Source organism: Alnus glutinosa, chromosome 3 (genome assembly GCF_958979055.1).
Source record: "Alnus glutinosa chromosome 3, dhAlnGlut1.1, whole genome shotgun sequence".
Taxonomy (NCBI): domain Eukaryota; kingdom Viridiplantae; phylum Streptophyta; class Magnoliopsida; order Fagales; family Betulaceae; genus Alnus; species Alnus glutinosa.
The window spans coordinates 35,504,916-35,517,666 of record NC_084888.1 but is presented as its reverse complement, the minus strand read 5'-3'; the positions used below and the strand labels follow the sequence as shown (position 1 = coordinate 35,517,666).

Genomic DNA, 12,751 nt, shown 5'->3' with positions numbered 1-12,751 from the left:
ACGATCTCCGCCATCAACACGCCATGGATGGCAAGTTCCCGCCGGCACCTTCACCAGAGAACTCTCCTGCCTTTACAAACTAAACAACATAAAACTAACCTTCCACCGAATCCACACTAGGGAGACTAAACATCCACAATCCAAACGGTTGGAAGACTCAAAACTTCAACAAAAAACCAACTAGCCAAAACCAGGGAGGAGGGAGGCGTGGAAGCCTCCCTCCCCCAAACACAAAATCAAACTAATGGTTCTCTCTCTTATATACTTTCAAGATCAACCATTTTATTTTTTATTTTTTTAACGAAAACCTTATTCATTACTAAAAGCAGACCCCAAAGAGTTACAAATACCAGAAAGTCAAATACAAGATCCATAGCCATTCGAGATCAACCATTTATTTAAAAGGAATGATACAAAAAATACCCATTACACACCAATTACACTCTCCCCTCACATGAGGTGGGACCCACCATCACATGTGCCCCACCCCATATGAATGGGGGTGTGTAAAAGGCGTGTAATGTGGATGTGTGCAAAAGGCATGTAATGTGGATGTGGTTGTTTTTTTTTTTTTTTTAATTTTATATCATTACTCTTCTTTAAATGAACGGTTAAATAATAATTATTTGTAACACAACTATTAATTAGTAGAAAAATATTTTTTAAAACAAAAAGCTAAAAAAAAATCTAATAAGACTACCCCTTTTTTTTTCTTTTTTCTTTTTTAAAATAATAATAATAATAATAATAATAAAAATAAGGGTATTTTCGAAACGTTTTAGTCAATTTTGATTTTTCATCTAATATAACAATCAAAACTAATGAGTGGGGCTTAGTTCCAACAAATTGGCAATTTGAATAGCCGAAGCATGATACTTGTTAATTCGTTGTACTTTATAAAAAAAATGACTATTAGTTGAGGGGTTAAATAATATTTAATCTAAATTTAAACTAAGTATATTTATAGTTGAACTATTGATGAAATAAATTGAAATACCATTTACTCATTTAGTTCGTATTTGATGAGAGAAAACATAGTAAAAAAATAAGAAAATATATATTTATATTATTCCCTTTTCTTGGGGTATATATTTTTCCTTTTTTTTTTAAGTAAATCGAAATGTTGATATATTTTCCTAAATTGGCTGTTTTATCTAACAAGTATCGAGACATGAAAAAATAATATAAAAATTGAGTATATTTGTTTATGTCCTTTGGAAGTACTTTTATTTTTTGTTTGAAAAAAATATTCTGATGTGAAATAAATGTAAAAGTTGTTTTTGTATTTTTTATTGTTTGTTAATGTTTTTATTTAGAGGCCCCGATAAATCTGGTATCATAAAAAATTATACTTTCAAAAGAGATAACCCTTTATTTTAATCTCGATTATTTCAATGTTATAAGCATTATTTCATGTTGAATGTTTTAGATGTTTTCTCCTAGTTATAAGTGAGTTTGTTGTTTAAAGCTTCTAGGTTGAATCTTGGAGGTTTGATAATGATTATTGCGTATGTAAGTAATAGTTCTAAGTAAGCATGTGATGTTTTGTTGTTTCTTTAAGGTTAACCGACTGTTTAAAGAGATTAAGTGTAGACCATGTGTTTTTAATATGTTTTTATGATAGATTTGTAGTTGGGTTTGTTGTTTGATGGGAAAGGTTGGAGCCTCGAAGTTTTAACCATGTATTAAGGATTAGCTTATACGTAGAACAATGTTAAGAGTCGAAATATGACATTATATTGTGTTATAATGACTTAAATTATGACATTTTTGAAAAACGTAGTTTCTATAGGCCATTGATCGATCGATGACTTCATGGAACGGTCAATGATCGAACAAAAGACCCATTTTTGTCTAAAATTAGGTTTAAAAGTGTTTTAGCTTAGACAATAGACCAATGATAGAACCTTACGCAAATTTTGGTGTTGGAGAATTTGAAGACGTGTATCAAAGGGACCCATATGACAAAGGTGGGTAAAACTCATATGAATACTCATTTTTATAATTCGTTATGTCATGTTTATTTTATGTATCAAATATACATGCTTATTACTCACATGAAATGTATTTGAGAACAAAGTGATATCCATTTTGTGTAAAAGGAGAGATGAATAAATGAATATTGCTTATAAATGCATGCATGTAAAAGACAATGATTAAATTGCATCAAATGATATTATATGTTATGCACGAATAGTAGTCATGGGCTTACCATTATAGTTATGTTGTTTGGCATTGGATTCGAGGGTTTTATAGGTGACACGCACAACATTGTACGGGTGGTGGTCACAATAGACAGTATTGCTAGTAATGTGAGTCACACAGGGTTGGACTTGGTCGAATTACTAGATGATAACGGTATACGTGCTTCTTTTCTTTTCTTTTTTTATTTATTTTTATTGATGTTGTACTACAGGTTCCACGAGACATTGAAAGCCATCTCAAGAAACGGTTAAGATTTTGAGTAGATTATAAAGAGTTTGATTATGACATATTCACTTAAAAAGTCTTATATAATATATATATATATATATATTGTATCAGAATGATTTTTTGCCTTGTCATTTGACAAAATCTCTATTGCACATTACTGCATGTGATTTATCAATATTTTATGAAACCACTAAGTTCACCATAATACCATATAATATCATGTTATCTATTTATACCTTACTTACTAAGTCGCAAACTTACATTTGCATATTTTATACATGTAAAACATATGTTGCGTTATAATTGGCTTATCTTTTGATGTCGAGTATGAGAAGGACGAAGCCTTTATTACCGAAAGTTTTGGAGGATTTTGCAAGATTGATATTTGAAGAGATAGACTATGATCTATCAAACTTCTTGATGTCTAGAAGGATGGGAACAATGGGTGATTTCATAGAGTTTATCTTGTTGGTATACCTTCTCTAGTGTAACCTTGCCATGTTGGAATGCTCTGCAAATATTGAGCCATCCACATATAAAGTTATCCAAGACTGTGATATGACTTTCGATGACGTTTACTACCCACCGTATTGCGAAAACTAGTTTGGATTTGTTTTATATGGAAGTTTTAGACTTGATTATGTAATATTTTATGCTTGACTTGATGACCGCACTTGATGCCATGTTATGTTTATTTAATTTGTTTTTAATTATTATTTTTAATTTTGGTATTTTCTTTTTAATTTTTTTTAATGAGATTTAACATCTAAAAATAACATGTTTCGTTTGATTTAAAGAGATTTCCTCTTTTTTTCATGTGGACAATTTATAAATGACTGATAGTTCATGGAGAAATGATAATTAACCTTTCATTTTTCTATATTGGATGAATTTTTTAGGTTCGGCTGCCCTAGAGTAATTTTATTTTTTAAAAGGTTTTTATGTTGTCATCAAATTTATTGTGTTTGTTTGATTTAATACTTTGGTTAATTTTAGTAATTTTGTGTGTGATTGTTTATTTTAAAATACAATTTAGAAAACACTTATTATTCGCCCCATGGGGGGGTTGTTTTGGTTGTTGGGCGAATCTGAAAACTTGCACGAAATAAAAAGTTACATTATCTTCTATTATTCTATATACTTTATTCGAAAGTTGGCAGGCTATATTATAAGAATATATGTCTTATATATAAGAATCCACCATCATCAGAAGAAGACTTTATTCCAAAAAAAAAAAAAAAAATCAGAAGAAGACTAACTAATTTGGGCCGGGCTCTAAGGATCAGCATTCTGTTGAGTATATTGGACTTGCGTGGAGTATTTGGACTCGGGCCGAATACGTTGAACCATAACAATTCAGGCATTCCGATCGAAGACAGTGCAGTAGCGTCAACATCAAATCTAACAAGATCTAGTCCAGCGAATTGAGATTGATGCCACAGCCGAGACCAGATGATACGTGTCAACCACTGGTTATATGTGTTGGGAGCCCCCCATAAGATGTCGAGGAATTCGAATAAAATGGTGGAACCCTACCATTCAAAATCTGTAAATGTGTTATGTCTATCGATCTATTTATGGGATGAATTATGAAAGGCAGCTAACCTTTATCCATCCACGACAAAATGAGGTCCCTAACGCAATGATGTCTATCATCCTGCTTCAACTTTGACGCCAGTGGATGCAAGCACATATCTTCTAGTCTACCAAACAAATTTCAATGTACCAAGGACTTCCAATTCAAGCTTATGGTCACTTTCCTAGAATTTATATTTTTTTATTTATTTTATTTTAATTATAGAGAATCGTAGGGATCTATAATTCCTTCAATTTTTAGATTGTTATGGTAAGTGAACTATCTGAATTATATTATGAAAATTTTAAAAAATAAAAATATAAAAAACCAAAAAAAATATAAAATAAAAAGAGTGGCCATTAACTTGTTTGGGAGTGGCCGGGCCATTTAAGGGGTTGACCATCTTGTGGGCCATGGGAATGGTTGGAATAGCCCAATCCCCCTCGTAATAAGCTTAGAGATAATCGAATAAACCCTTATCTTTGATAGTGCAATCACCTTTTAATTTTTGTTATGGGATGACCGAACACTCAAAGTTGTTTTAGGAAATTAGGATGGTCAGATTACCTCTCAAAGCCCTTTAACTTCTTTTGTTTTTATTTATCCAAAATAATAATAAAAAAAAAAATCTTTTTTCTAAGGCTTATATGGCATAATTCAAACAATTCATTTGCAATGAACGGGATTTGTAGAAGACTTCAATTCCCCGATCCCGACATAATTATCTAAGAACTGGGCTTAATGACTTTAGATGAAGGAGTCACAAGCATCTGATTCGAATTTGTAAAACGAGATTGATTTTACATGCATGATGAACTGATGAACCTATCGAGTATCGATTATCCAAACTTGGTCAAAAACAGAGCACGCCATCGAGATTTAAGTCAAAATAAATAAAAGAAAACTATTCTTCCCAAGCGTCAAGCGAATCCGATTATGGACTAAAAAGATGCTTTGCTGTTCTGTTCTGTTCATCATTCACAATCCGAAGCTCACCCATCTCCGATTACATCTCCAATTTGCTGCTAATTTTGCAGCCCTCTAAATATCTCCCCACACATTCCAAACCAAAAAAGAAAAGAAAAGAATAAAGAAACATATGTATACATATATATCAGAAACAAATATTTCTTGTTTCGAATTTTTTTTTTTTTTTCCCGATTTCGGAGATCACCCTAAAAATTACAATTCCAACAGGAAGCTACTATCATAATTTTTGTTTTCTTTGGCCAAGATTAGCCTTCTGTTCCTAAAGACTATTGGTGATGATTTCTTCTCAAATCGACCACAACAACGCTGATATTGTCCGTACTACGCCGAGCCAAGGCCAGCTTGGTCAATAGCATGGACGCGTCGGAGCACGCCTTGTCCGAGCTCTTTGAGGCGGCGGGAGGCACTGCCGCCAGGTCGCTTTGCGGGGACCCAGGCAGCGGCGACGGCGGCTTCTTCCGCGAGCTCAGGCACATGCGCGCCACTCCGCACGCGATTTCGTTGGACACCACGTCCCAGAGGCCATCGCTCGCAATAATTAGACACTCGTCCTCCGCCATCCGATCCGTTATCGTCACCTCCGGTTCCGGAATCACGTATGGTTTTAGATAATTGTCACCTGAGAAAATTAGGACAAATTAGTTACTCTGCTATTATGCGCCAGGGGAATATAATTGTAAATAAATAGCAACAAAAAAGAAAAAAAAACACTCTTTAACGGGCGCATCCCTTACCTATTGCCCTAGACATGGCCAGGACTCCAAGGACTCTGGGACCGTCCCAGTAAATCACGCGCCCTCCAGCGGCCTCGATCCGTTCCAATTCGTCGGGTCGGTCTGGCTGCAAAATATACAAAACAAGGCGCATGTTAGATGCGGAAATCCGGAACGTGTACAACACGCGCAACCACAAAGTTCGGTTTTAGAAAGCGAAAGTAAAAAAAGGGAGACCCACATGTCTCACGCCTAGACCTAGGAGTGGCGGAGGAGCCAACACTATCACTTTCGACCCAAGTGATTAGCACGTGAATGGACGCGCCGAAACCTCTCGTTAACAAGAAACTGCTTCGGTTCAATGAACTAAGGGCAGAACAAGTCCCCGGCGATTCAAATCTCGAACACAAAAACAGATAAATCTCACAAAAATAGGCCCTAAATCTTGAAAATTTTCAAAATCAACGCAAAATAAATCTGGTCGTTTCTCGATAATTTTTCTCACCTTATGATCGGAGGAAAGCGGAACAGCGACGCCGTTTCGGCAGAGTACTGCGCGAGAATCGCCGCAATTAGAGACGATGATCTTCTCCGGCGTCACGACAGCGACGACGGCAGTGGATCCAACGGCGTCGCACTGCTGAGTCTGGATGTCGCACCTGCAGGTCGAGGAGCTCTTGAGAGGACCACTCCAATGGCCGACCTCCTTGTCCATCCGCTCAAAGCTCCTCTCCATCGTGGCCTTCCAATCCACAGCCTCTACTGCGCCTTCCACCTCTTCCTTCACTATCTCATGCGACAAATCCCGACACTTCATAGCAACCTAAAGAAACAGAAAGAAAGAAAAGCGAATTGGACCTCGTCAGAGCCTAAATCAAACGGTTCGCCGAGAGAAAGAGAGAGGCAAAGGATGTGTGTGCACTTACATGAGAGCAACCGTGGCCGTCGAACACGCCGAAAAAATGAAATCCGTTTGAAATCTCATTCTTTTGGTGACAGAACGAAGGTTGAACCGAGACGGCGTCTTCCATGTCTCTTCTCCTTCCACAAACAGAGGTCATGCCGAACTTAGGATACTCATTCCTCGCCTCCGCGGACTTGGAACTCTCACACGAATCCACCGCTCCATTCGATTGCAATAACTCATTCTTCGGATTCGATTCTTTGCCTTCCTCTACGCCGGACACGCAATTTTTCACTGCGGTCTCGCATTCGCGAAGTGGCGATGACGGAGGGCAGAAGTCGAGCTTCTGGCGTTTCCTTCCGTTCTCCAGAGCCGCCGGTTGTACGGCCACATCGGCGATCAGTTTCAACGGCAGGAGATCCATTCTCCGGCGCCTTGAATTTCTTGAGCCCGACTCGATTGCAGCCGGTGTTTCTCCTTCTCCAACTACTCCACAGCAAATCCCAGCCATTCAAATTCACCAAAGCTACCAATCAAACGACGAGGTACCACAGTTCTCAGAGCCTCAATCTCAATCCGTACGATTGAAGTTTATAGCAATAATAGCCTCTATGAACAAAACTGGGGGATTAAAAGAGAGACCTTTACGCAAGTTCTCGAGGACCCGTTAAAATGGCTACCACTCTGAGCTTTTCTACTAGGAGGAGCTGAAGAACCCAATATCACCTGGGGGCCACATTTACTCACGGGCAGCCTGCCCTCACCGTCACGGGCAGGGATCGGACATGTACAGTTGGTATGACGTCGAACAACTGAATACTAAATATCTCATCTCCACCGTCCATCTCTCTCTCTCTTCCTAGACTTTCACCACGTGGGTTGCCTTTTCGGCCCTGGATAGGTGGCCCAATCAATTTGCAACACGCATTGCCGAGACGGCCTTACTTTTCTGACACGCATGTGGTCCTTAACGTACCTCCTCACCTCTCTCTCTCTCGCTTTTTTATTAGTCTCACCAGCAAATATTTTATTTTTCTTTTCTTTTCTTTTTGTTTTGAAAAACATCGTATCGGAGGATATCACCACGTGGCGCGATCGTGGAATGCGGGATTCACGTTTGAGATTCCCCTCCACCACAACCATGACCGCGAGTAAAAAACGCCCGCGTGTGCTACTTTGTAGAGCGTGAGGTTAACGTGCTGTGGTGGTGTGTGGGATGGACATACCGGAGTCCTCGCTTTATTCTGCTTGCTCCAGTTGTGAAATGAAAGGGGCTCTTAAAAAAAAAAAAAAAAAAAATGAAAGGGGCTACGTAACGAGCCAGATTGGGACACGTGTGGGGCCACATGTCAAAGTCGATTGACGCTTGCGGAATATCTGAATTGTGCTTGCACGACACGTGGCTATAACTGACGTGGAGCTGAAGGCGCGCCCCTCGTTGCTCGCGCCTTGTTGCTCGCGGAAACAGAGCACTACCCACTCGTAATGAGAAATGTTAAAATATTTTTTAGTGTTTTCTTAAAATGATATAGATATAATTAAAAAATTATATTTATGTTATTTTAGGAGAATATTAAAAGAATACTAGAAAATGCTCTAGCATTCTTTCTTGGACAATAAACATAATTTTGCCGTCCTCGACAGCAATCGAAAAAGTAGGAAATTGCAAACTCCACCCCTCAGGTTTGAGAAATTGAAAGTAATATCGTGGAACAAGAAGAGAGATTACCAACTTCGAAAAAGCAAATCTAGATATGTGTCAATTTAGTTTGGTAATGCTGGAAATTGTTGATGCATCATTTGGGACTGCTGGATTGGTGATACCGTGATAGCGTTCATATAGAGCAGAGGAAGTCATCAAAATTTGCCAACTTAGGAGATCCGAAGAGCATTTGGTGTTTAAATTAGTAAATAATATTAATTTTTTTTTTTCAATACATGCAGCTCGGTTCTTTCTCCTCCCTTCTCTAAAAAGCCTCATCGCCAAAACATCATGGGCCTCCTCCTCTTCTCCATTTTCTTCATTAAATAAAAAAATAAAATATTAACAGTTTGTGTCGTACCAAATTACCCTGTGTCACTTCATAAAAACGACTGGGACCATTCCGAGTAACTACTCCAATATTCTCAAGAGGGAGTTGTAACCAAAAATGGGCAACAACACCATTATGTCTTTTCCTTAATTAAAACTTTTATCTTATGAGTCACTCTTAAGGTACACTCGCATTTCTTAGTCATTTTGCATAAGTTTTCTTCAGTTTCTTCCTCTCGTCCTATTACTAAATTAAATATCAGAAGTGGCTCCGTTTGTATGTTCGTGTGAGCCTACCTGATCACTCTTGTTTTCCTTATAGAATTCTTCTATCGGACATTTGATATGCAGCCTGTCATTGTATAAACATTTTTCATAGTTCTAATGGGTCCCCTTAATTTTATTATTATTATTTTTTTTAAAAAAAAAAAAAACTAGTCTGAAACTTTGCTCTTCCTTGGCAGTATGTTTTGCAAAATTTAGCATTAGTCAATTACAAGTGTCCCACCGTCCATTAACGATCGAATGGACTCAACATGCAAATGCAAAGAAATGCCGTTGCCTTCCTGCAAGAAACAGTTTACGTGGCTCAAAATCTACAAATTCTAAATATTGTCCAAATTTCCAATTTAAGTCTTCAGCTTTACTTTGTTCCAAGGAAAATGCTTGAGGACCAACTTTTTATTATAATTTTGTTTACGAAAAAGTCATTTAATATACTGCTATAATATTATTAAATAGATAAAATAACATAGTAATGAAAATTAATTATTTTTTTTTTTACAAGTATTGATTTTGACCGTTACATAACTTAATTAGTTGTGCGGCAGTCTACTAAATAATATATACATATTTTGTTATAAGTTTATGTGATAATATTTAATGGTTAAAAAAATTAAATAATAAATTTAATTGTTGAATGATTGAAGTGATAAACTTTTCTATTCGCTCACTTTTTTTTTTAAAAAAAATACATTAACAAATAATTCAAAACAGAGAACATTTCAAATTTAGGTAAACATTTCAAAACATTCCAAAACTTTTCTATTCTCCCATTTTTTATTTTTATGTTATATTTTTTAAATAAATAAATTATATATATAAAATAATCTATGACAGCTCTTATGTAAAAGTAAAACACTTGAAATAAAAGCCATATTCTAAGGTTAGTACCTACCAAAACCAACCAATCTCGACACGTGGGTCACTCTAGCATACCACCCTCAATACCGAGCAATAAAATATCAAACGATGCCTTGCCATTGTTCATCTGCCACGTAGTATGTCTGGGCTGTCAGGCAATAGACTCCCTAGATGAGGTGACGTAAAAACCAGAGGCTGAGTCAGCCAGTCAGTCCCTGACCTAACTAACCCTAACCTGACCAGAGTTACTTTTACTTTTGTCACGACCATGGTCTGGTTATTTTCACAAAGTAGGAGTATTGCTTTTGTGATAACGCATACTCTTTTTTTGAAAGTAGTGATAACGCATGCATTCATGCAATTCACATACATGTATATTGATTACTGGGCCTTATCTTAAAATTTTATTGGGTTGAATTAAATTAAATAAATCATTATAAAAACGTTTTAATTGTGATTAATTCTTAGGATTATAAATCTGACTATAAAAACAGATAAAATTTCTCTTCCAAATTTAAAATATATCTAAAATTTACACAATTCAAAAACAAATATCAATATAATAAATTAAAATAGAAAAAATTTCTTCAACCTAATCTAAGAGATATTTTGTCCATTGAAACCTAAATTACCTCTTTTTTGTTTTACTAGGTTGAAGTCTAGATGGGTACGTGGCAATATTATGTTAGATAATTTTAGAAAATATATTTTTATATTTTTTATTATTATTTCATTTTACTCATGTGGTGGTGTCAATTAATTCTTAATAAAAAAAATTAATTAACATTAATAAATAATAATAATAAAATAAAAATATATTTTCTAACACTCTTATATTAATGCTTTTACAATTGACACATAGAGGCTTGAAAGTCCGAAACTTTAGGTTTTCAGGGACTTCGTGGCATAGTTTAATACCTTAATTTCCCGCATTAATCATTGTGCAATTTTTTTTTTCATGGGTAAACAGAATATTTTAGTCTTTTACTGAATTTATTATTATTTATTTATTTTAGAGGTTGGGTTGGGTCCGCAGGACCGCAGATATGTTTGTGGTATAGCTGCTAATAAACACTTTTTTTGGGCCATTATCCAACTGGAAAATGTTAGAAAGAGTGCGAGGAATTATGGGTATAGACGGTTTATGACGCAGGTTCTGCGATAGGACCTAAACTGTCTTCTATAATTAGACAAGGGAATTGGTACTAGCCTTGTGCCATATCTGAGGCGCTGGTGGAGATCCAGAGCCGCTTAGGGGAGATTGATCAAGTGGTCTGGGACTCAAAAGGAGGTAATTTTAGTAGTTCTGAGACATGAGAAAGGAATAGGAAGAAATACCCGACTGTTGCTTGGCACAGGGTCGTTTGGTTTCCTGCTGCCATCCCTAAGCGCTCCTTTGTGCTTTGGCTTGCTTTCCATGGGGCTTTGGTTACAAGATAGAAGATGCGCGGATGGGGCTACATGGGTGATAGCTCGTGTCTTGTCTCTTCGATCGGTCGTGCATTTTTTTTTTTTTTTTTGGAAAAGGTGATCATGTATGATCATGTTATAAAGCCAAAAGAGATTACATAGTATCTTCACGAACGAAAGTCTGTAGGAATGGTGGACACACCTCCTTCCAGACCACTTCATGATGAACCATCAAAGCATGCTTAGCTAAACTATGTGCCACTTTGTTAGCTTCCCTCCGAGTATGGCTTACTGACCACTCTGAATGCTGAGCTAGCCTATCCTGCATTGCTTCTACCATCATTCCACAAGGCCTCCAGCAAGCTTCAGAGGAATTGATAGCCTTCACCACATTAAGGGAATCCCCTTCCAAAACTGCTCTGTGTACACCAATCTCTTCACATAGCGCAAAAGCTCGCCAAGCTGCCATTGCCTCCGCTACCTCCGGGTCACAAATGAAGGGCATGGAAGAAACCACAGCTGCACAAAACTCCCCTTTAACCCCCACTCCCATCCGTTTACCCGAATGATCCACGGAAGCATCCCAATTGAATTTCATGAATTCCGTTGGAGGCTTTCTCCACCGAGTATTTCCTTGCTTCGTAAGGGGATTGGAGCTTGTTGCTTGACCTTTAGCTGCCACGAACTCTTCCCGAGAAGCCAACGCTCTGTTGCACGAAGCTGATTTTGGTGACGAAAAGCTGATTTCGGTTTCGTCAGCTTGGCCTATTGGGCCTCACTTGCAATAATGTTTGGGCTAATCAGATCTTTCTATATCGGGCTCCGTGTCTAGGAGATTTGGAGAATGTTATTATTGCCCCTCGGCCCTCTCCATCACAATGAAACAATCTTAAGGTGAAAGCTTACATGAATCAATAAAAATAAAAAAAATAAAAAAAAAAAAAAAAAAAAAAAGGTGAAAGCTTACATTAGATTAATAGATTTCTTGTTTAACGAAGAAAAAAAAAAACGAAAAAAAGATCTCTTATGAGTAATGAGTCTTATCGCTCTTTACATGAAAACAAAAATGGCATTAGATTTCTTGTTCAGTATTAATCAATCTAAGAATTTTTAGTTGATTTCACAAGTAATCTGAGAGCTTTGACATGATATTTGAAATTTCTTATCAGCATTCTACTTTCATGCACATGTAAATAAATACAAATGTGCAAGTTTTAAAGCCAAAAAATTCAAGTTGGAAATGTATTACAATCAAAAGATTGTAGGAACTGCTGCTACTCTATTTGCCTGGTCAGTTTTGGGTATGTGATTTGTGAATTTTTTTCAGAACAAAATAGAAACTTAACTTCAAAATAAGAATAACATTTCATAAAAAGCGAAGAATTAACGGTTGAATATTAATTGAATAATTAAATTTATTCTTTTAGATATGCTTGAATTTTTTAGATAAGTGATAATTTAACATGATATTTAAGCAAAAATCACGAGTTTAAACTTTGTCTGTTATTCCACATTTTAGTTAAATATCCATGTGTTGAGGTGATTAAATT

The 12,751-nt window shown here is 36.4% G+C and overlaps 1 protein-coding gene across 1 annotated transcript; it reads right to left on the bottom strand.

The window, feature by feature from the left end:
• Positions 1-4,943: 4,943 nt before the first annotated feature.
• On the bottom strand, positions 4,944-7,303 carry LOC133863704 (protein phosphatase 2C 37-like). The gene is made up of 4 exons (XM_062299759.1): positions 6,639-7,303; positions 6,218-6,535; positions 5,734-5,839; positions 4,944-5,618 (listed from the first exon to the last, which is right to left on the bottom strand). Exons 1-4 carry the CDS (start codon positions 7,125-7,127, stop codon positions 5,266-5,268), a joined length of 1,266 nt encoding a protein of 421 aa, XP_062155743.1. The 5' UTR covers positions 7,128-7,303; the 3' UTR covers positions 4,944-5,265.
• Positions 7,304-12,751: the final 5,448 nt, after the last annotated feature.

What these genes read in the sequence shown, in the direction of transcription:
- LOC133863704 (XM_062299759.1), bottom strand. Translation starts at nt 7,127, where the DNA reads ATGGCTGGGATTTGCTGTGGAGTAGTTGGAGAAGGAGAAACACCGGCT. An exon ending in ACGGCCACGGTTGCTCTCAT is followed by an intron (nt 6,536 to 6,638) that starts GTAAGTGCACAC and finishes CTGTTTCTTTAG; the next exon opens with GTTGCTATGAAGTGTCGGGA. An exon ending in CGCTTTCCTCCGATCATAAG is followed by an intron (nt 5,840 to 6,217) that starts GTGAGAAAAATT and finishes TATATTTTGCAG; the next exon opens with CCAGACCGACCCGACGAATT.